Raw genomic sequence first — 21,778 nt, forward strand, 5'->3', positions numbered from 1 at the left:
CCTGTAGACACACCTACCAACTACAGACCGATCGCTTCGATCCCACTCTATGTCAAGCTGATTGAAGGACTTGTGGCTCAATACCTCTCTAACTACCTAGCTGACCACAATATACTTCACTCATCCCAATCAGGATTTAGATCTTACCACAGCACGGAAACTCTACTAGCAACACTACTGGACATAGCCCGACAACACCTCAGTAAAGGTCACAGGATCCTAATTATCCAACTAGATCTTTCCGCAGCCTTTGATCTAGTTGATCATACCATACTACTCCAGATACTTGATGCAATAGGGATCTCAGGGGTGGTGTACAACTGGTTCCAAGGATACCTTAAAACAAGAACTTACAGAGTTAAGATAAACGATACGAAATCCAACACATGGTCTAATCCATGTGGAGTCCCTCAGGGTTCTCCACTTTCACCCATTCTATTCAACCTCTACATCTCTTCCCTTGGCACCACTCTAGACAACCTAAATGTAACATCCTTCAGTTACGCAGACGACATAACTATCCTCCTCCCCTTCGAAACCCAAGACAACTCCGCGACTGGACACTTGGAAACAATACTGGGACAAAGTGGACCCAGCACTTGACCCCATAGACCCTTCAGACTTCGCAAAACACTGGCGCTCCCTAAGCGAAACAACCTTGAATGAGCTAGCCCCAGAAAATACTGGACGAAGTAGAAAAATGGATGACAAACCACAAATTAAAACTAAACTCGGACAAAACCAAATTCTTAATGCTTGAAACGGACAAAATCCCATCCATGACAGACCTGGAAATTAAAACTACCAAATACCCAATCCAGACCTCCCTCAAAATCCTGGGAGTGCTGATAGATAGATGCTGCACTATGCAGACTCAAATCAACAAAACTACCCAAAAAGCATTCTTCACAATGCGCAACTTACGAAAAATAAGGAAATTCTTCGACAAAGAACACTACAGGATCATTGTTCAATCCCTGGTACTAGGACTTGTGGACTACTGCAATATCCTATATCTACCATGTCCTACAAAAATGATCAAAAAACTACAGACCATTCAGAACACAGCTCTCAGACTAATCTATTCCCTCGGAAAATATGACCACATAACTAACGCCTACCTAGACTCACATTGGCTACCAATTAGAGCCAGAATCCAATTCAAACTATACTGTCTAATCTTCAAAGTACTCAACGGTACAGCACCAGCCTATCTAATCGATCGCTTACACTGTAACCTTCCACCCAGAATAAGAAGAACACTGACACCATTCTCATACCCACCACTCAACGGCACTCATCGTAAAAAGCTTTACGACAACCTCATAGCAACGCATGCAGCAAAACTCGAACCCTCCATAACCAGATTGTTAACCTCAACATCTGACTTCAAAGCATTCCGCAAAGAAATCAAAACGCTACTTTTCAAAAAGCATATTCAAAACACCTAATCTCCTCTTCCACATACACCGACCAGGTTTACCCACTCCCTGACACCATATCCTCAACCGACCAAAAAAAAACAAAAAACAATACCTAATTCATCCTACCGATTCATATTACCTACCAACGCCTGGAAAAAGATTTGATATGTAATGTAATATAACTGCTTTCATCCAATGTTACCAAGTCTATACTCATTCTGTTACTATGTCTTACCTAAATGTCACGTACCCTCCTGGAAATGTCCAGCTTCTTCTTATGTAATCCACTTTGAACCGCAAGGTACAAGCGGAATAGAAATCACAAATGTAATGTAATGTAATGTAATCTTTTAAAGTTATATGAATCACAACTGACTAAGGGTTGTATATCAGGTACTATGGCGGAATCTTTAATCATTGTTTTGCCAAAGCCAAATAAAGATCCCATGTTGGTTTCAAACTACAGGCCTATTTCTTTAATCAATGTGGATGGAAAAATCCTGACTAAATTATTGGCTTTAAGATTAGCCAAGGCTCTCCCTTATATGACTAGTATGCACCAAACGTGTTTCGTTGCTCAAAGACATTCCTCAAATAATACCAGATTGGCATTTCATAATCTAAATTTAGCAAAAACAATGGATGATCCAGCCTTCTGTTTCTTTGGATGCAGAAAAGGCCTTTGATCGTGTAGAATGCACTTTCATATATCAAGCAATGGATTGGTTTGGTATAGGATCCGGATTTATTCAAATGATTCAAACCTTGTATAGTTCCCCTTCTGCCAGATTATATATTAACACATTCTCTGAACGTTTTAATTTGAAGAAGGGCGTTAGACAAGGATACCCTCTATCTCCTTTCCTTTTTTATATTGTTTTGGAACCCTTGTTGTTGGCCATTCAGCAGGCAAGGGAGATATAGGGAATTCCATATGCAGGTTGAGATTATTAAGAATTGCTCCATGTGCTAGACGCTAATGCCAGCATTGAGCTAGCGTTAATTCTAGCCACGTAGCGCAGGTTTAGCGTGCACAGCAATTCTGCGTGCGCTAAAAACACTATCGCTGCTTAGTAAAAGGAGCCCTTAGTATCTTTGCAAAAACTAATTTTGGCGGGTGGGGTAAATTTTCCAAATTTTTATAGGTATCATCAAGCCTTCATTCTGCGTCAGAGTATGTATTGGATCCTTCCTGAACTCATGGAGCATCTTCCGGACTGGCTAATATTAAAAAGTCAACTCATGTCTCCATTACGATTGAGCCATATTTTGAGTATCAAGTTGCCTAGGATTTATAAGGACAATAGTATTTTATTTTCCACCTGGAATACATTAAAATTTATTAATAATTTAACACCTATTCAGATTCATCAATCCACGTGTCAATCTTTAAGGTTAAACTCCAGGATTCAAATCGGCGAGTCTAAAATCCTCTGGAAACATTGGCTGCATGCAGGCAAACATACTTTAGATCAGTAGTTCCCAACACTGTCCTTGCACAGCTTCTATCCTTCCCTCCCTCCCATTCCTTGTACAACAGAACCTTAAGCACCCCCTGCCCCACCACACAGCCGAACCCTCGCTGACACTCCATCCTTCCCACCCTGCCAACTGCGAGCGAGCCTTACCTTCATCCAAAGCAGTGTCAAGCCGGCAGCACTCTACACAGGCTGCTTTGGCCTTGTCCATCGGAGCATTCACTCTGCCACATTACTGATGACATCATCCTCACTCCCTTCTATCCTGGATCATTCTCCCTCTTTTCCCCTTCCCTCTCCTGCATAGCATTTCTTCCTCTCTCCTACACCCCATGTGCAATATATCTTCCTCTCTCTCACACTGTCCACCATTTGTCTTTCTCTCATTCCCTCCCTTGCTGAAAAAGGGAGTGGGGAAAGAGAGAGAGAGGGATCCAGGGTGCATCTCTCCCACCCCCTCTACTTCCACAGCCAACATTTCTCCCTCTCTCATCACCTGGACCACATGCAGCATCTTTTGTCCCTGTCCACCAGCCCCCATGCCCAGCATTTTTCCTTCTCTCACCCTTCTCCAGCAGCATGCCATATCTCTCCCTCCATTCCCTCTACCACCATGCCAAACATTTCTCCCTCTCATCTATCTCTTTCCCATGCATCTCTACCTCACTCCTCTCCCTCCCTATGCCCAACAATTCTTTTTCTTCTTTTCTTCATGTGCACCATCTCTCTTTCCCTCTCACACATACCCATGTCCAACAATTCTCCCTTTCTATTCCCTCCCCATCTCAGCATCTCTTTCTCTCCCTCCATACTATGTCCTAAGTTTGTGTCCCCTTCCTCACTCCCTTCTGAGTCCAAATGTGCTACCTCCCTCTCTTGTGTCTCAAGTTTGTGCCTCCTCCCTCTCTTCTTCTTTCCAGCCTTTGTCCAAAGTTCATGCCCCTCCCATGTCCCAACATGCTCCTTCCTTTTTCCCAAGTTCATGCTCCCTCTCCTTTCCTTGTCCCAACGCGTTCACTCCCTCCCTCCCTCCATTCTGTGACCGAACTACATGTGCCCCCCTTCTACGAGTGTGTACCAGACAGAGCCTACAGATGGGCTATATCCTTCCTGCCTTACTCGCTTCTTCGCAGGGCCTTGGGTGGCGGTTCCTGCAGGCTGCACGTGGCTGACCTGGAAGCCTTCTGTCTGATGTCATCTCTGACCTTAGAGGGAAGATTTCCTTTTCGGCTGCAGGCAGCATGCAGGGAGCGCTGTGTGTGGCTTTGTGGAGGAGCAAGTATAGCTGGAGGGCAAGAAAAGGAGATGCTAGCGAGGTTAACACTCGAGGGAGCCCCTTGAGGTGCCTCTGTCCCCATAGGAACCCTACTACCCCACAGACCCATGGGGAAACCCTGTAGAATCCCCACAGACCCATGGGGAAACCCTGCATGATCCCCATGACTCTGGAGGAACCCCACGGGATTCCTGTCATCCCCGTGTAGCTCTCTATTCCACATTATATCAAGCTACACTATATGAGGGACTGCAGTATATAAGCAAAAAAAAAAAATGAAAGAAATAGCTCAAATAGGAAATATTGACTATTTTCCGATTTAGATCATGTTATTTAACTCAAATACCCATTACAGAGAAGAAACACTGAATTCCAAGAGAACTAGCAATTATTCCCAGACAAGATCTATGTTCAGGTGAATAAAAGCTCATTTACATTGGGGGGTTTTGTTCCATGGAATTGATGGGTTGTTTCCAGAGACCTTTTCCTTTACTTCTAGCTCCTTTCCACCCAAACTCCTAAAGTAAAATAATAAAAGACTTCACTCCAGGTACTTACAGCACTGTCCATGTAAGCCTCAGTCCATATGATGTCATGATTGTGGCTGATAACCATTGGACGACTGAGAACATGGAGGTATTCCATCACATTCTCCTGAACATCCGCAAGGGTGGAAATCTGAGTGTAATATCCTCAATGGAGAAACAGAAACAATTGTCAGCTTTTCTCTTCTCATTAGATTTGTGTTTTCAATTGCCCTTAAACATATAATTTCTTCTTGAAGGACTATGTACAAAAATGTAATTACAATAGAATCTCAGCTATCCAGCACCCGGTTCATAGAAAAAACTGTGGAAGACAAAAGCGCGCGCCGACAACTGAGCACAAGACAGAGGCGCGCGCCGAAGAAAATGTCAGTTTTTAGGGACTCCGAAGGGAGGTTTTGTTGGGGAGCCCTCCCACTTTACTTAATAAAGATCGCGGCGGCATTGTGGGTGGTTTGGGGGGTTGTAACCCCCCTCATTATACTGTAAACTTAACTTTTTCCCTGTTTTTAGGTAAAAAGTGAAGTTTTCAGTAAAATGTGGGGGGATACAACCCCCCAAACCCCCCATAACGCCCCCACAACGTGGCGCGATCTGTATAAAGTAAAGTGGGGGGGGGTTCCCCCCACACCCCCTTCTGTCGGAGCCCCTAAAAACAGTTATTTTCTTCGGCTTGCACCTCTGCGCTGCGCTCAGTTGTCCGCGCGCACCTTTGTCTTCCGCGGTTTTGACCTGACACCCCAGCACCCATAGGAATTGGTGGATGCCGAATAACTGTTTTTCTGGTTGATTGAGAGTGCTGTATTAGAATATAGATCTCAATTCCCCCCCTCCCTCCCCAAAGCACCAGCGCAGCAGCTCTCCTCCCTCCCTCAAGACCCAAAATGGTAGAAGCAGGCAGCATTCCTGAGCCGTGAACCCCCTTGGAGCTCTACCTGCTTCTTGGGTCCTATGCATGGAACTGGGAGCATTTCTGAAAATGCTAGCCTGGAGGATCTGGATTTCAGCTGTCTACCTATGAGCCTAAATTTGGCTTCTAGAACCTCCCTTCCACATTTTCTTAAGTCATTGATATCTACATGTACCAAGACAGCTGGCTCCTCCCCAGCACTATCTAAAATCCTATCTAAGTGATGCGTGAGGTCTGCCACCTTCGCACCAGACAGGCAATTGACCAGGTGATATCTAAGTGACGCGTGAGGTCTGCCACCTTCGCACCAGATAGGCAAGTGACCAGGTGATCTTTACGCCCACCAACCACCCAGCTATCTACATGCGTAATGATCGAATCACCAACTACAACAGCTGTCCTAACTCTTCCCTCCTGGGCAGAAGCCCCTTTGGTGCGAGAGGATATTGCATCCCCTGGTGGATAGATCCTAGCTACAGGATTATTTCCTACTTCACCAAGATGATGCTCTCCTTCTAGGAGACCTGTCTCTTCCAAGGCAGCACAGGGGCTACCAGCTTGGAGGTGAGACTTCTCTACAACATCCCTGTAGGTCTCCTCTATGTACTGATCTGTCTCCTTCAGCTCCTCTATGTCTGATACTCTAGCTCCCTCAGTTCACTTTTCCCTGCAGCCATATTTAAACTCCTCCTCATTAGGATGACATCATATCCCTGCAAAATATATAAAGTTAATCATCCTATCACACTTAAATCAAAAGGAGAAAAGTTAAACTTACTGGAGGCATAAGTCAACCCATTCTCAGCAAACTTTTACATATCCTCAATATCCTTTTATTTACAAACCCAAACATATCAAAACCAACAGCTTTGCAAGAACACTTCCAATCCAACGTGCAACAACATTCTTACATTAAAGGCACAAGCATAGGATAATCTACACAGGAGGCAACTGCTCTCTTTCTCCCATTAAGTTTAAATCACAAAGCATAATCCTTCCATTCTTCAGCACAATGGCAATCCGAACTTTGCAAACTTTCACATATTTATAAGATCTTCTTATTTACAGACCCAGGCTCATCCAAAAGGGCAACTTTCTTCTCTAGAACGCTTCCAATTCAACATGCAGCAGCATGCTTGTCTTAAAGACACAGGCACCTATCTTTTTAGACACTATTTACAGAATTCCCCCTTAGCGCAGTCCCATTTTTCACTCAAAGTTCACATTGACAGAAGTAGTTTAAGTATATTGGATTTCTAGCTCTACTTTGTCCTGAAATTCCCAACAGTGTAAGACTACTGACAAAACATATTAAAGAAATGAAAACAATGGGCATGAACAACAGATCTGTCTATAACAACACAGCATCAGTCACTATTATTTCATATACCTTTGTTATTGCAGGCTATCCATTTCACATTTTCTGCAAATGTGACCTCTCGTCCAATAAGATAGGTGAACAAGCGGACCTGAGCAGTGAGAATATTAAAACAAACATCACATCTAGTCTCTGCTTCTTTAACTCCCTTAAAAACCAAAGTCAAATGATAGTAGAAGTCTGGTATATTATCAAGAAGAAGAAGAAAGGACTGCCATTTCTGACCCAGGTGCCTGCATACTATGGAAGTGAGAATGCTGAGGAAGGGTCCCCAAACCAAGCCTTGCTACATGCTCAGAGCAGAGCACTGTGACTGGATCATGCTGTGAAGCAAAATTTCTCCTACTGTCCTCACCTTAATCTCTCCTGGAATGTGCTAGAACATAAAGGGAGGAATTCTATAAATGGGCACATCCACTTAAGCTGGCCAATGTTGAGCACAGAACACCAATTCTGTAACAACATCTGTGCACCAAGATGCCATTATAGAATACTAATGCAAGTCAGAATGAGTGTACCTATAGGTATGTTTAGGTGAGACCACTTAAATCAATGACAAGTATAAGTGACACAGTGACTGACAGTATTCTATAAATTACACACACCACTTGAAGACATATTATTTTACAAAATAGCGCCTAGTGCACATTTACTCATAACTACCAACTATTCATGTCTATAAAACACATAACTAGCACATATGCTAGGTGCTAATGTATAGAATTATTTTTAAAAAAGCACCCTCATTTAGAATATTGTGTACAATCTGGAGGCCACACCTTCAAAAAGATATAAACAGGATCGAATTGGTTCAGAGGAAAGCTACTAAAATGGTGTGTGGTCTTCGTCATAAGGCGTACGGGGACAGACATAAAGATCTCAATATGTATACTTTGGAGGAAAGGCAGGAGAGGGGAGATATGATGGAGACTTTTAAGTAACATAAATGTGAATGAATCTCTTTCATTTGAAAGGAAGCTCCGGAATGAGAAAGAATAGGATGAAGTTAAGAGGTGATAGGCTCAGGAGTAATCTAAGAAAATACTTTTTTACAGAATGGGTGGTAGGTGCATGGAATAGACCCCCAGTAGAGATGGTGGAGACAATGACTGTCTGAATTCAAGAAAGCATGGGCCAGGCATATGGGATCACTTAGGAGGAGGTAGTGGATGCTGTGGATGGGCAGACTGGTTGGGTCATTTGGCCTTTATCTGCCATCATATTTCTATGTTTCGGTGTTTAAGCAGTTTGGTTTTCAGGAATGTGCATGAATGTGCATGAGAGAGTTTCATATTCTGGAGACTTGGGTATACAAATCTATCTCAAGCATACTCATCATGATTGCCCTGAAAACCAGACTCTGGGACTAGAATGGGAAGTACTGTGATGGGTGTGAAAGTTGTAGGTAAGGTTATAAAACAAAAATGACTAAGATTATAATTTTAGGGCTAGATTTACTGAAAGATGCCATTGTGCTACCTGCCCTAGGGGATGAGCAGCCAGAAAATGTCCATTTTGAGTCATTTCCCATGGCAATTAGGGGAATATTTGTTTTATTCAGGGATCTATCCTTGTGTAATTATGTGTAATGCCACAAAACAACATTTTCTGGCTCTCCCAACCATGATCCAAGTGCTCCCATCCCATGATCAAAGTTCCCATTGCACCGCCTACTATCATCTAAGAACTCCCTGGGCCTTCCTCCCTGGTGGTCTAGCGGAGTCTGTTGAGACAGGAGTGATGCTGATCCACTCCTTCCCACGGCTACAACCGCATCCAATATGGTGACTACAATTTTTCTCCATAGTCTTGTGGTACTATAAAGAAAGGTTACGGTTGTTATATGGGATGCAGCCGCATCCATGGACAGCAATGGATTGGCATCACTCCTGCCCCAGCATCCAATAGATCAGTGGTCTCCAACATGCATCCCCTCAAGTTCTCGCGAGAACTGCCTGCAGCCATTCAGGCAGGCGCACGAGATCACACATGCACGCATGCCGCTCTGCCTCTCCCTGCCACAGCTGTCCGGCGAAGGAAATGCTGGGTTTAAAAACAGGTACAGGAAGGGGAAGCTCACTGTCGGGGGGGGGGGGGCACTCACTGCCACAGCCATCCAGCGAGGGAAGCGCTGGGATTAAAAGCAGGCACAGGGGGGGGGGCAGGAGAGGCTCACTGACACAGCCGTCCAGTGAAAGAAGCGCCGACATTAAAAGCAGGCACGGGGAGGGTAGCTCACTGCCGCAGCCATCTAACGAGGGAAGCGCCGCGATTAAAAACAGGTGGGAGGTGTGGTATTCACTCCATAAGACGCACCCTTATTTCCACCCACTTTTTGGGGGGAAAAAGTGTGTCTTATGGAGCGAAAAATACGGTAATAGGGGATAGATTCAAGGGTAATATTAAAAGATATTTATTAATGGAAAGGTAAATGCATAGAACAACTTCCTAAGGGAGGTGGTGAAGACAAAATCAGTAAGTGGTATTCATGTCTAGGCCTGAAGGGCTCAGGTTTTATGGATATTTCTTCATGCATATTCATTAGTGATGTCTGTCAGCAGCTCTCAAGGTCTAGGAGTGAATACCAAGGCAGTAAGGGAATTCATGAAAGCACAGGGGATTCTTAGCAGTGATCACATGAGGCCTAAGGCAATACAACTGGAATCATGCTGGCCAGACTACTTATACATCAGGGTCCTTAGCAGCTGCTGTAATCTACATTTAAATCTACAGTGCGGGACTGTTTTCAATGCAGTTTTGACTTTTCAGCGCATTGGACTGAGATTCTTTATGTTATGATGGCTTTGTATTTTATTTGAAAGAGAATGTGGAGCCATTTTGATGTATCTCATCTTCCCCATCCACAGATGCTTATTATGATGACGTGCATTTAATCAGCAACTAGAAAACAAACCTTACGCTCAGGCCAGTTATATTTTTCAAACACAGCTTCATAATCCTCCACGGCTCCATCTGTAATAAGCATGACAGCTTGGTTGCAAAGACCTCCTTGTCCGGCCTCCCTGAACTGCAAACAAAAATAAAAATTAACATGATTAGTATCAACTTCATTATTTCAATCTTGGTGGGGGGGGAGGGAGGGTTCTTTTTCCTTCCCAGGTGTCATAGGTGAGGGCAGAAGACAGGCGTGTGTCGCTGTAAAAGAAATGCTTCATGACCTTACCATTCTGGACTGCAGGCAATGCTTATCACATGCTCCAGGTAACATTGAATCAAAAATGAAAGAGTGGTATTTAGGAAGTAAGCCACATTTCCAATTATCAAAGCTAGTATTCTAGCAATATGTAAGTTGCGCTCGATTCGCCACTTTTCTCGATGAGAAACTTCAACACACTTTATACCATGCATTAACAGCAACCCAGTTAGATTGCAAACCAGTCTACGCAGATATCCCTAAATACGTATGAATTAAGATTGCAAACAGTACAAAATACAGCTGCGCGAGTTCTCTGTCACGCGAACAGGAGAGAAGTTTCCCCACCCCATCCCCCTATTCTTTAAGCTACATTGCTTACCAGTTAACTTCAGAAGTTTCTTTTCCTGAGTTTTAAAGCCCTTCATGCTAGTCTTCCAGATTGTTTATTAAAATTTGGGGCTCCTTTTACGAAGGTGTGCTAGCGTTTTTAGTGTGCGCTAGCCGAAAAACTATCGCCTGCGTAAAAGGAGGCGGTAGAAGCTAGCGCATGCGGCATTTTAGCACGTGCTATTCCGCGTGGTAACACCCTAACGTACCTTTGTAAAAAGGAGCCCTTGGTATCCCGCCAAAGTTTACAAAAGTTCTCAGCGGAATTACAATATAATAAGGGTTAAGCTTTTCCTATCGTGTGTCCCGGCTGACGGGAAATTCCAAAAATGTCGTTGCCATCGTATGTCCCAGGGCATGGGACATACAGTACACGACAGGAACACAAAATATTTGAATTTACAGACTTATGACTTATTTACAGTATATTTACAATAGCCGTAAATGATAACGGTGAATAATACAAAACTTTGCTAAAATAATTATGATTGGAACCAGCGTAACGTAAAATTTATTACGATAGAAAAAGGTTAAGCAAGAAAAGAACTCCATAATTGATAGGAAAGACCTAATACAATCATACTTACATGTAGAAAACCATACAAAATTCATACAAAACTTAAAAGAAAATATAAAATAAATAAAAACCTGTTTTGATTTAAAAAAAAAAAAGCAAATCTAATTACCTTTCACTATTCCCTGTATTCCGACCTTAAGAACATAAGAACATAAGAATAGCCTTACTGGGTCAGACCAGTGGTCCATCAATGTAATCAACTTTAAACTTGACATCGGGAAAGGGAAACATGCCAAAACCTTAACCACCACCTTAAACTTTAAAAAGGGTAAATACGATCGCATGAGAGCCATGGTAGAAAAACGACTCGAGAAGATGGTGGACAAACTTGAAACGGTAGATCAGGCATGGTCCCTACTGAAAAATACTATCACAGAAGCACAAGATCTCTACATTCCGAGGATTTCCAAAGATCGGAGAACAAAGAGCAAAAGAGAACCGGCATGGCTTACCATACAGGTGAAGGAAGCCATAAAAGAAAAGAAGGACTCTTTCAAAAAATGGAAATGCATAAAGACAACCGAAGCCTGGAACAAACATAAAGATGATCAGAAGAAATGTCACAAGGCGGTGAGGGATGCAAAACAGGAATATGAGGAAAAAATAGCCCAGGAGGCCAAAAACTTCAAGCCCTTCTTTAGATACGTGAAAGGGAAAAAACCTGCAAAAGAGGGAGTGGGACCCCTGGACGACCAGGGAAGAAAAGGGTACATCAAGGAAGATAAACAAATCGCAGACAAACTAAATTCCTTCTTTGCGTCCGTCTTTACGAAGGAGGACACCTCAACAATACCTGAAGCGGAGAAAGTGTTTGCAGGAGAAATAGAAGACAGCCTCACCACAGTTGAAGTGGACTTAGACCAGATATACTATCAGATCGACAAACTTAAAAGTGACAAATCTCCTGGACCGGATGGAATTCACCCGAGAGTCTTAAAGGAATTGAAGGTTGAAATCGGAGAGTTATTGCAAAAACTTGCAAACCTGACAATCAGAACTGGACAGATACCGGACGACTGGAGGATAGCGAACGTCACCCCAATTTTCAAAAAAGGACCGAGAGGGGAACCGGGCAACTATAGACCTGTGAGTCTTACGTCTGTCCCCGGCAAGATGGTTGAAGCACTGATCAAGGATAGCATAGTCCGGCACTTGGACGCACACGACTTGATGAAACCCAGTCAACATGGATTCAGGAAAGGGAAATCATGTTTGACGAATTTACTCCAATTTTTTGAGACCGTGAACGAGCAAATTGATAGTGGGAAGCCAGTGGACATAATATACTTGGACTTCCAGAAAGCGTTCGACAAAGTTCCACACGAAAGACTTCTCAGGAAACTACAAAGCCATGGCATAGAGGGGGATATACAAAGATGGATAGGCAAATGGCTGGAAAACCGAAAACAGAGAGTGGGCATAAATGGGAAGTTCTCCGACTGGGAGAAAGTGACTAGTGGTGTACCCCAGGGCTCGGTACTTGGGCCGATCCTTTTTAATATTTATATCAATGACCTGGAGGAAGGAACATCCAGTGAGATCATCAAGTTTGCAGACGATACAAAACTATGCCGGGCGATCAGATCGCAGGAGGATAGAGAGAAACTCCAGAGCGACTTGTGTCGGTTAGAAACATGGGCGGAGAAATGGCAGATGAAGTTCAATGTGGAGAAATGCAAGGTAATGCATTTAGGCAATAAAAATAAGGAATACGAGTATACAATGTCAGGTGCAACTCTGGGGAAGAGTGAACAAGAAAAGGACCTGGGTGTACTGATAGATAGGACCCTGAAGCCGTCGGCACAATGCGCGGCAGCGGCAAAGAAGGCAAATAGAATGTTGGGCATGATAAAGAAAGGAATCTCGAGTAGATCGGAGAAAGTTATAATGCTGCTTTATAGGGCAATGGTCAGACCACACTTGGAATACTGCGTCCAACATTGGTCTCCCTACCTAAAGAAGGATATAAAACTGCTGGAGAGGGTGCAGAGACGAGCAACAAAACTGGTGAAGGGTATGGAGAAACTGGAATACGAGGACAGACTTATAACACTAGGATTGTTCTCCCTTGAGAAAAGGAGACTGCGTGGGGATATGATCGAGACCTTCAAAATATTGAAAGGAATCGACAAAATAGAGCAGAGAAGATTATTTACATTGTCTAATTTGACACGGACTAGAGGACATGTAATGAAGCTAAGGGGGGACAGGTTCAGGACTAATGTCAGGAAGTTCTGCTTCACTCAGAGAGTGGTTGACACCTGGAATGCCCTCCCAGAGGAGATTATTGCGGAATCGACCGTCCTAGGCTTCAAGAGCAAACTAGATGCATATCTCCTTAAGAGAGGCATATAAGGATATGGTGGACTATAAATTACTCCAGGTGTACACATGGCAGGGCCTCCGCGTGTGCGGATCGCCGGACTTGATGGACCGAAGGTCTGATCCGGAGATGGCAGTTCTTATGTTCTTATGTTCTTAAGCCCATTCTCATGGTGGCCAATCCAGGTCACTAGTACCTGGCCAAACCCAAGGAGTAGCAATATTTCATGCTACCAATACAGAGCAAGCAATGGCTTCCCCCATGTCTTTCTCAATAACAGACTTTTCCTCCAGGAACTTGTCCAACCCTTTCTTAAAACCAGCTACGCTATCCGCTCTTACCACATCCTCTGGCAACACGTTCCACAGCTTAACTATTTTCTGAGTGAAAAAAAAATTTCCTCCTATTGGTTTTAAAAGTATTTCCCTGTAACTTCATCAAGTGTCCCCTAGTCTTTGTCATTTTTGACGGAGTGAAAAATCAATCCACTTGTACCTGTTCTACTCCACTCAGGATTTTGTAGACTTCAATCATATCTCCCCTCAGTCTTCCAAACCCATCTCAAGCATACTATGAAACCCATCTCAAGCATACTATGAAAGGAAAAGTGCCTTTTATTTCTTAGCACAATTTCTTTGGAATAACGTCCCCTTTTTTCTTACATGAGGTCTTCTTTAACTTTGTGGGAGTGTGCGGTGCAGTGGTTAGAGCTATAGCCTTGTTACCCTGCAGTTGTGGGTTTGAATCCCACACTGCTCCTTGTGACCCTGGGCAAGTCACTTAATCCCCATTGCCCCAGGTACATGGGAGCCCGCTAAGACAGTTAGGGAATAATGCTTGAGTACCTGAATAATTTGAAATCCGCATAGAATTTATTTAAAAAATGTATATACCATCTAAAACTAAATGGTTAAAAATAAAACCAAATACATAGTAAAATAGCCATCTAATAAAAGTAAAATTGCATACGATCCTCAAGAAAATACCGCAGAAGGAATAGCAGGGCTCTTGGAAAGTTCATCAATTTTAGTGGAAATAATTTAAAAAAGGCATCTACAATATGCGGAATATAAATTATATTTAAAAAAACCCAAAAACTAAATTTAAATCTAAAACTAAATTTAAAAATTAAATTTAAAAACTACCCTTTTCTCAGTAGAATTTGAGAACTATTATCTTGCTCTTTTAAGAGATACACTGTGGGCTCCTTTTATTAAGCCACGCTAGCGGGGTTAACAAGCGCGACTTTTCATCACGCGCTAACCTCAAGAGGAGGCGGTAGCGGCTAGCGTGGCCGGCGGTTTAGCATGCGGTATTACGTACGTTAAACCGTTAGCGCGCCTTTGTAAAAGGAGCCCTGTGTATGTTTAGAATGTTATGATTGTTATTTTGAATAACTGTTTACTCTGCATGAATGATCTATTCTTGCAATGGTGTTCCTTTCTAGCATTAAAATCACAGGGCCTATGGTGTAGGCACACCACTGAAGGCTCTGCTGGTCCACCTCCTCAGAATCAGTAAGTTAGAATCAGAACTGAAGAACCCCATTCCCCCCACACACAGTATCAGAGGCTGCTCATTTAATGCTGATTTGTTTTCTAAGTGACACAGTACAACTGGTAGATAGGTCAGAAACCTGCACCTCAGACTGGACCAAATGCCATTAAGAACATAAGAGTTGCCGCTGCTGGGTCAGACCAGTGGTCCATCTTGCCCAGCAGTCCGTTCACGCGGCGGCCCTCCAGTCAAAGACCAGCGCCCTACTGAGACTAGTCCTACCAGCGTACGCCTTTATTTAGCAGGAACTTGTCTAACTTTGCCTTGAATCCCTGGAGGGTGTCTTCCCCTATAACAGACTCCGGAAGAGCGTTCCAGTCTTCTACCACTCTCTGGGTGAAGAAGAACCTTCTTACATTTGTACGGAATCTATCCCCTTTCAACTTTAGAGAGTGCCCTCTCGTTCTCTCTTCCTTGGAGAGGGTGAACAACCTGTCCTTATCTACTAAGTCTATCCCCTTTAGTACCTTGAATGTTTCGATCATGTCCCCTCTCAATCTCTTGGTGGAATGGGAGAGGGAGGGATGAGCACTTTCTAGACTGGGGGCCTAAATTCACAAAATCCTGCCAGAGCCCCTTGAACAGTTAAAGCAGCCCTTATCACTGATGATGCTACTCAATAGGTTGTCTTAATCACACACCTAGAAAATATCTTCCCTACAACATTCAGATAGCCAGCCCTCTCCCGCAGTCTGTAGCAATCCTGGATATCCAATGCCAGGGCCATATCCAGCCACTGGTACTGAATATCTAAGTCAAAGTTGGCTGCTGAAGATTTAGCTGGCCAAGCCAATATTCAGTGGTTGGTCAGCTAAGGCAAAATGGCGAAAGACAGACCTGGTTTTTAGATGGGTCAACCGTATCTAGCTGCTAGTCTTAGCTGGCCAGCCACTAAATATTGGTGATGACTGGCTTTGTCGCAATCACTGGCCAGTCCAGAAAGTGGGATATTCAGTGGTATATAGACAGCAGATAGCTGGCTAAGTGGTATTTAGTCAGCCGGAAACTGTTGCTGGTCGGCTGAATATCGCAGAATATTGGGCCCCTTGTGCCTTTGTTATGAAATATAAAGGTTTTTTTCTCTCAGAATATTTACTGACCTTCCAGTCCTTTTTATGTATAAAAACTCAATTATTACAACTGGTAATAAACAAATAAAATGAAAACAAAATGGCATCACCAAAGGCCTTGTCTATCAAAAATACAAAATGCTGTACAACTAATGCAGTAAATAACTATCAACTATGCAAGTGGAAAGGGTAGATGTGAAACGCTTGTTCACTCTTTCCAAAAATACTAGGACTAGGGGGCATGTAAGTAGTAGATTTCAAACAAACCAGAGAAAATATTTCTTCACACGTGTAATTAAACTCTGGATTTTTTTTTTTTTTAGGGGGCGTGGCTTGGAACACGCACAAGATGGAGGTGTGATCACATTGCTCTGCTCCCCCAGGCACTAATTCTGAAGAATTTGCTACAAAATAAAGTTTCTTGTATCAAAAGAACTTACTATAAAGTCAGAGGATGGCAACTTTAAGACAGACAAAACTTGAGACGGCTTTTGTGGGCACTGGTAAGCGTGTCAAACATGATCATGTGACACCAGTAAAGACTGCACTCCTGGATGAGGAAGAAATTGATAAAAAAGAAGTGATGACAGCGCTGGAAAAAATACAGCAGATGCTACAAAAGAACACAGATTACATACAGGAAGTAAAGGAAGAGGTTGTCAACATAAATAAGCAATTGGAATTGGCAAACCAGAGAGTGACAACACTGGAAAAAAAAATGGAACAGTTGGAACTAACAGAAGTTCAGTTTAAAGCTGAAAGAAAAATCATTTCAGAAATGCAACAACAACTTGAAAATTATGAGAATCGTGGACGTCGGAAGAACATAAAAATAATTGGGCTGGCGGAAAAATTGGAGGGAGATAATCCCATAAAGTTTCTGGAGACTTTAATACCAAAGCTTTTTCAGCTGAACTCAAAACAACCTCTGGAAATTGAAAGAGCCCACAGAATTCCGTTCCAACGGTCAGAAAGTCAGTCAAAGCCCAGACCACTTATCTTTAAACTGTTAAGGTTTCAGCAAGCCTTTGAAATACTGAAGTTGGCAAAAGCAGAAAAAAATTTGACATATAAAGGATCAAAATTATTATTTTTGCCTGACTTTGCAAAAAATACAGCAGCATTGAGGCAGCAGTTTCTGCAGTTAAGACCACAACTTAAAGAAAAAGGATATAGATACGGTTTATATTTCCCTGCAAAGATGAGGATTTCCTATGGGAGTAAATCACTATATTTTGAGGATCCAGGGAAGTTGAAAGACTTTCTGAATAACTCTGAACCAATGACTATGTAAAGAAGAAAAGGTTTAGAAGACAGAAATATATTAATAGGAGTGGAATATAAAAGTAAGACTGGAATAGAATGGATGGAATGCTAAGGATTTATGAAAATGTTACATTTCTTCTTCTATGTATGTGTGTAGTGAATATGAAATTGAATGAAATGGTATAGAATTCTAATATAAATATATTTAAAGAAACATATTCATAAATAAATTAAAAGAAATATAGATATTATGCTGTGAAAGTGGGAGGAGGGAGGAATATAAGATGAACTTAAGGAGGATTTATAAAATAAGTAAAGTTTTGAAATGTTCATTTATTAATATTGAATATGGGGGAACTTAAAAGATTTAAAAAAAAAGAATTGATAAAAAGGTAAAGGTGGTATTTGACCATTTTGGAAATTGGGTTATATAAAAGTATGGAAAAATAATGAAATAAATGGTTATGTTAATATTTATAATATGTCATGGTAGTAAGATATAAGATGGGAAAAAGTACATTTATATGTGGGAGACAATGTATAAATGCCTGGGGGGTGGAAGTGGTTGCATATCCTATGCGTGGTTCAAGTTTATCCATAATGAAGGGAGGGGTGGGAGGGATATGGGGAGGGGGGATATTTAAGAGTAAAGGGAAAGAATATCTGTGTAGTAGGGGATATTATATCATATTCTTATATTTTATGGATGTTATGGGAAGGATGGTGTCTAATCAATTTCATTTATATAAACTGGAGTGTCAATGCTGGAATTATATTGAGTTGAAAGATGGAGACTAAATTCTACTCTTTAAATGTCAATGGCCTGAATCACCAAATTAAAAGAAAAAAAATGTTAAATTTCCTTAAAAAGCAACAGGCGGATGTATATTTCATCCAAGAGACCCATCTGTCCACAATAGAATCTAGAAAGCTGGAAGGGGGATGGATTTCAAAAGTATTTTTTGCTCCAGCAAATGGGAAAAAGGCTGGAGTGGCCATTTTAATTAATAAAAAATGTACAGCTGATTTTAAGATGGTAGAAATGGATCCATTAGGAAGGTGGGTGCATATTGAAATGAGCATGGAAAATAATACCCTGGACTTATTTAACATCTACGCTCCTAATACGAATCAGATGGAGTTTTTTAAGAACCTACTACAAATTTTAATGCCACTGGCTGCTTCTAATTTAGTGGTGGCTGGAGATTTCAATGCTGTAATGGATTCAATTATGGATAAAAATCCAAGTAGAGTTATGAAATCATTAGGGCTAGATAATTTGGTAAAATCTTGTGATTTAATAGATATATGGCGTATTCTTCATTTTAATGATCGGGAATTCTCTTTTTGTTCACAGGTCCATAATTCTTTTTCAAGAATTGATTATATTTTTGTTTCAAATAATTTAGCGAAAAATGTAATAAAAGCTATTATAGATCCTATTCTCTTATCTGATCATGGTGCTGTATGGATTGAGTTAAAGGATGGTGAAAAGGATTATTCTAAGCCGATTTGGAGATTTGATAATTCTTTGGTAGTAGATTCAAATTTTACTGAAGATTTTAAAATAAAAATGATTGAATTCTTCCAAATTAATGATACTAATGATATAAATATGGAAGTATTATGGGATGCGTTTAAAGCAACCATGAGAGGTAATATTATCTCATATTCAGCATACGTTAGGAAAAAGTTTACGAAACAATTTGTTGATTTGGAAAAGGAAATTAAAATATTGGAAAGTAATTTAATTAATAGATGGGAGTGGAATACTTTACAATTATTATTAAAAGCAAAAGTTAAATATAATGAGTTATCCTCTAAATTTGTAAGGAATGATTTATTTTCTCAACAAACTCAATACTATGGAAATTCAAATAAGGCAGGTAGGATGCTAGCAAATTATCTTAAAGCAAGGAAAAGAAGAACAAAAATTGTTGTAATAAAAGATAAAAATGGAAAATCACATAATAAAATTGATCAGATTCTAAAACAATTTTTTAGTTTTTATAAAGACTTGTATTCTTCTGAATCTTACAGAGATATAGAAAAGGATGGATTGGAATTTTTAAGTTCACTTAAGGGGCCTCAAATTCCTGAACATATAAAAGGAAGTTTAGAAGAACCTATATCTTTAAAAGAGTTAGAAACAACATTGAAGTCTCTTAGAGTTGGATCCGCTCCAGGTGGTGATGGATATACGGTAGAGTTCTATAAATTATTTCAAAATACTTTGTTACCCTATTTGTTAAAATTATATCAATACCAACTGAATAAAAATTGTATATCAGGTACTATGGCAGATTCATTAATTATTGTCTTACCAAAACCAAACAAAGATCATACTTTGGTATCAAACTACAGGCCTATTTCATTAATTAATGTAGATGGTAAACTTTTAGCCAAAGTTTTGGCATTAAGATTGGCCAAAGCTCTCCCTTTTATTATTGATACTCACCAAACAGGATTCGTTGCAAGAAGACATTCTTCCAATAATACCAGACTGGCTTTTCATACTTTAAATTTAACAAAAGATATTCAGGATCCGGCATTCTTAATTTCTTTGGATGCAGAAAAAGCCTTTGACAGAGTTGAATGGTCTTTTATGTATCAAGCATTAGAATGGTTTGGTATAGGAACTGGTTTTATTCAAATGATTCAGACATTGTATAGCTCCCCTGGTGCTAGGCTATATATTAATAATAATTTATCAGATAGATTTAGTTTACAAAGGGGGGTTAGACAAGGTTGTCCTTTGTCTCCTTTGCTTTTTGATGTTGTTCTGGAACCCTTGTTGATAGCTATTAATCAGGCAAAGGAGATACAAGGAATTCCGTTTTCAAGTTGGGAATATAAGCTCTCCGCTTATGCGGATGATATTCTGCTTTATTTGAGGAAACCAGAGACTACTATTCCATGTTTGCTTGAATTGATTGAAAAATTTGGAAAGTTTTCTGGGTACAAGATTAATTGGAGCAAATCGGAAGTGCTACCACTTAATGTACATTGTACCAAAGGATTATTTGATTCATTTACATTTGTTTGGAAAGAAGATGGATTAAAATATTTAGGAATCAATATCAAAAGTAATATTGAAGATACAGTAAAGGAAAATGAAAAACTTTTATTAAAGAAAGTAACGGAAATGTGTGAGCAATGGAATCCTTTATATATATCTTGGTGGGGGAGAGTTCAAACAATTAAAATGATGATATTGCCTGTGGTTTGTTATCAAATGAGTATGATACCAGTTTTTTTTCAGGGGTCATTTTATAAAAAGTTGAATGGTATTCTTACAAAATTTGTTTGGTTGGGGAAAAGACCTAGAATTGCTTTAGTAAAGTTACAAAAAACAATTGTGGAAGGGGGGGTAAATTTTCCAAATTTTTATAGGTACCATCAAGCCTATATTTTAAGACAGGGTATGTATTGGGTCCTTCCAGAGCTCATGGAGAATGTCCCAGACTGGTTGTATTTGGAATGGCGACTCATGTTTCCTATACATTTGGTTCATCTTTTGAGTATACCAATGCCTAATAGATACAAAGGGAATAGAATTTTGATTGATACTTGGAAGACTTTGAGATATGTTACTAAATTATCACCTATTCCAATTTTTAAATCATTAAATCAATCCATTTGGCTAAACTCCAAGATCAAAATAGGCGGTCATAAAATTCTCTGGAAACAATGGATCATTGCAGGAATAAGAACTTTAAATGATGTTATTTCAAATGGTAAGCTGCTTAGTTTTTCACAGCTGCAACATAAATATGGTTTTACTAAGTCACAAAGTTTTAAATGGTTGCAGCTGAAGCAGGCTATTCAGGAGGGGTTCCCTGAATGGAAAGATCTTGATACTCAATATAGTTTGGAAATCCTGTGTTTCCAGGCGGATTTCTTGGGTCACCAAGCCGCTAAGTGGTATAAATTGATATATGGTTTTACAAATAAAAAACAAAAAACGGGTCTAAAAGACATTTGGAGCATTGAGATTAAGCATCAAATTTCTGCTTCTCAATGGCCACGAATTTGGTCTTGGAGAATTAGATGTACAGTGTCGGCATCTATGAGACAGACTTGGTTCTTTTTGTTGCATAGAGCTCTTTTGACCCCAGTACGTTTACAAAAGTTTGATAGCTCTAGATCTAATAAATGTTGGCACTGTAATCTAGAAGCAGGGACTTTGGATCATCTAATTTTTTATTGTCCTTGTATTAACGCCTTCTGGAAGTCAATTTGGTCTCAAATTAATTATTTTCTAGAAAATCCAGTTGCTATGTCATATGATACAATTTTGTTTGGAACAATGATGAGAGCAAAGAGTCAAATTTCAGCAAATAATAATAAATTACTAATGATTATGACAGGGGTTGCCATTCAAAATATAACTAGAAATTGGAAAGATTATACAAGACTTAACTATACTT

General features: G+C 40.6%; 1 protein-coding gene across 7 annotated transcripts in view; it reads right to left on the reverse strand.

Annotated features, from left to right (window-relative positions):
* CACNA2D4 (calcium voltage-gated channel auxiliary subunit alpha2delta 4) overlaps nt 1–21,778 on the reverse strand; it is a 577,533-nt gene that overhangs the window by 404,417 nt on the left and 151,338 nt on the right. For all 7 annotated transcript variants that reach the window (XM_033951433.1, XM_033951432.1, XM_033951431.1 and 4 more), the window contains exons 11-13: nt 9,926–10,039; nt 7,024–7,102; nt 4,737–4,870 (exon numbers count right to left, since the gene is read on the reverse strand). In XM_033951433.1, the coding sequence (XP_033807324.1) occupies nt 4,737–4,870; nt 7,024–7,102; nt 9,926–10,039 (327 nt within the window). The remainder of the gene's footprint in view (nt 1–4,736; nt 4,871–7,023; nt 7,103–9,925; nt 10,040–21,778) is intronic.

The sequence above is a fragment of the Geotrypetes seraphini genome, chromosome 7, assembly GCF_902459505.1.
Source record: "Geotrypetes seraphini chromosome 7, aGeoSer1.1, whole genome shotgun sequence".
In the NCBI taxonomy this organism is placed as follows: domain Eukaryota; kingdom Metazoa; phylum Chordata; class Amphibia; order Gymnophiona; family Dermophiidae; genus Geotrypetes; species Geotrypetes seraphini.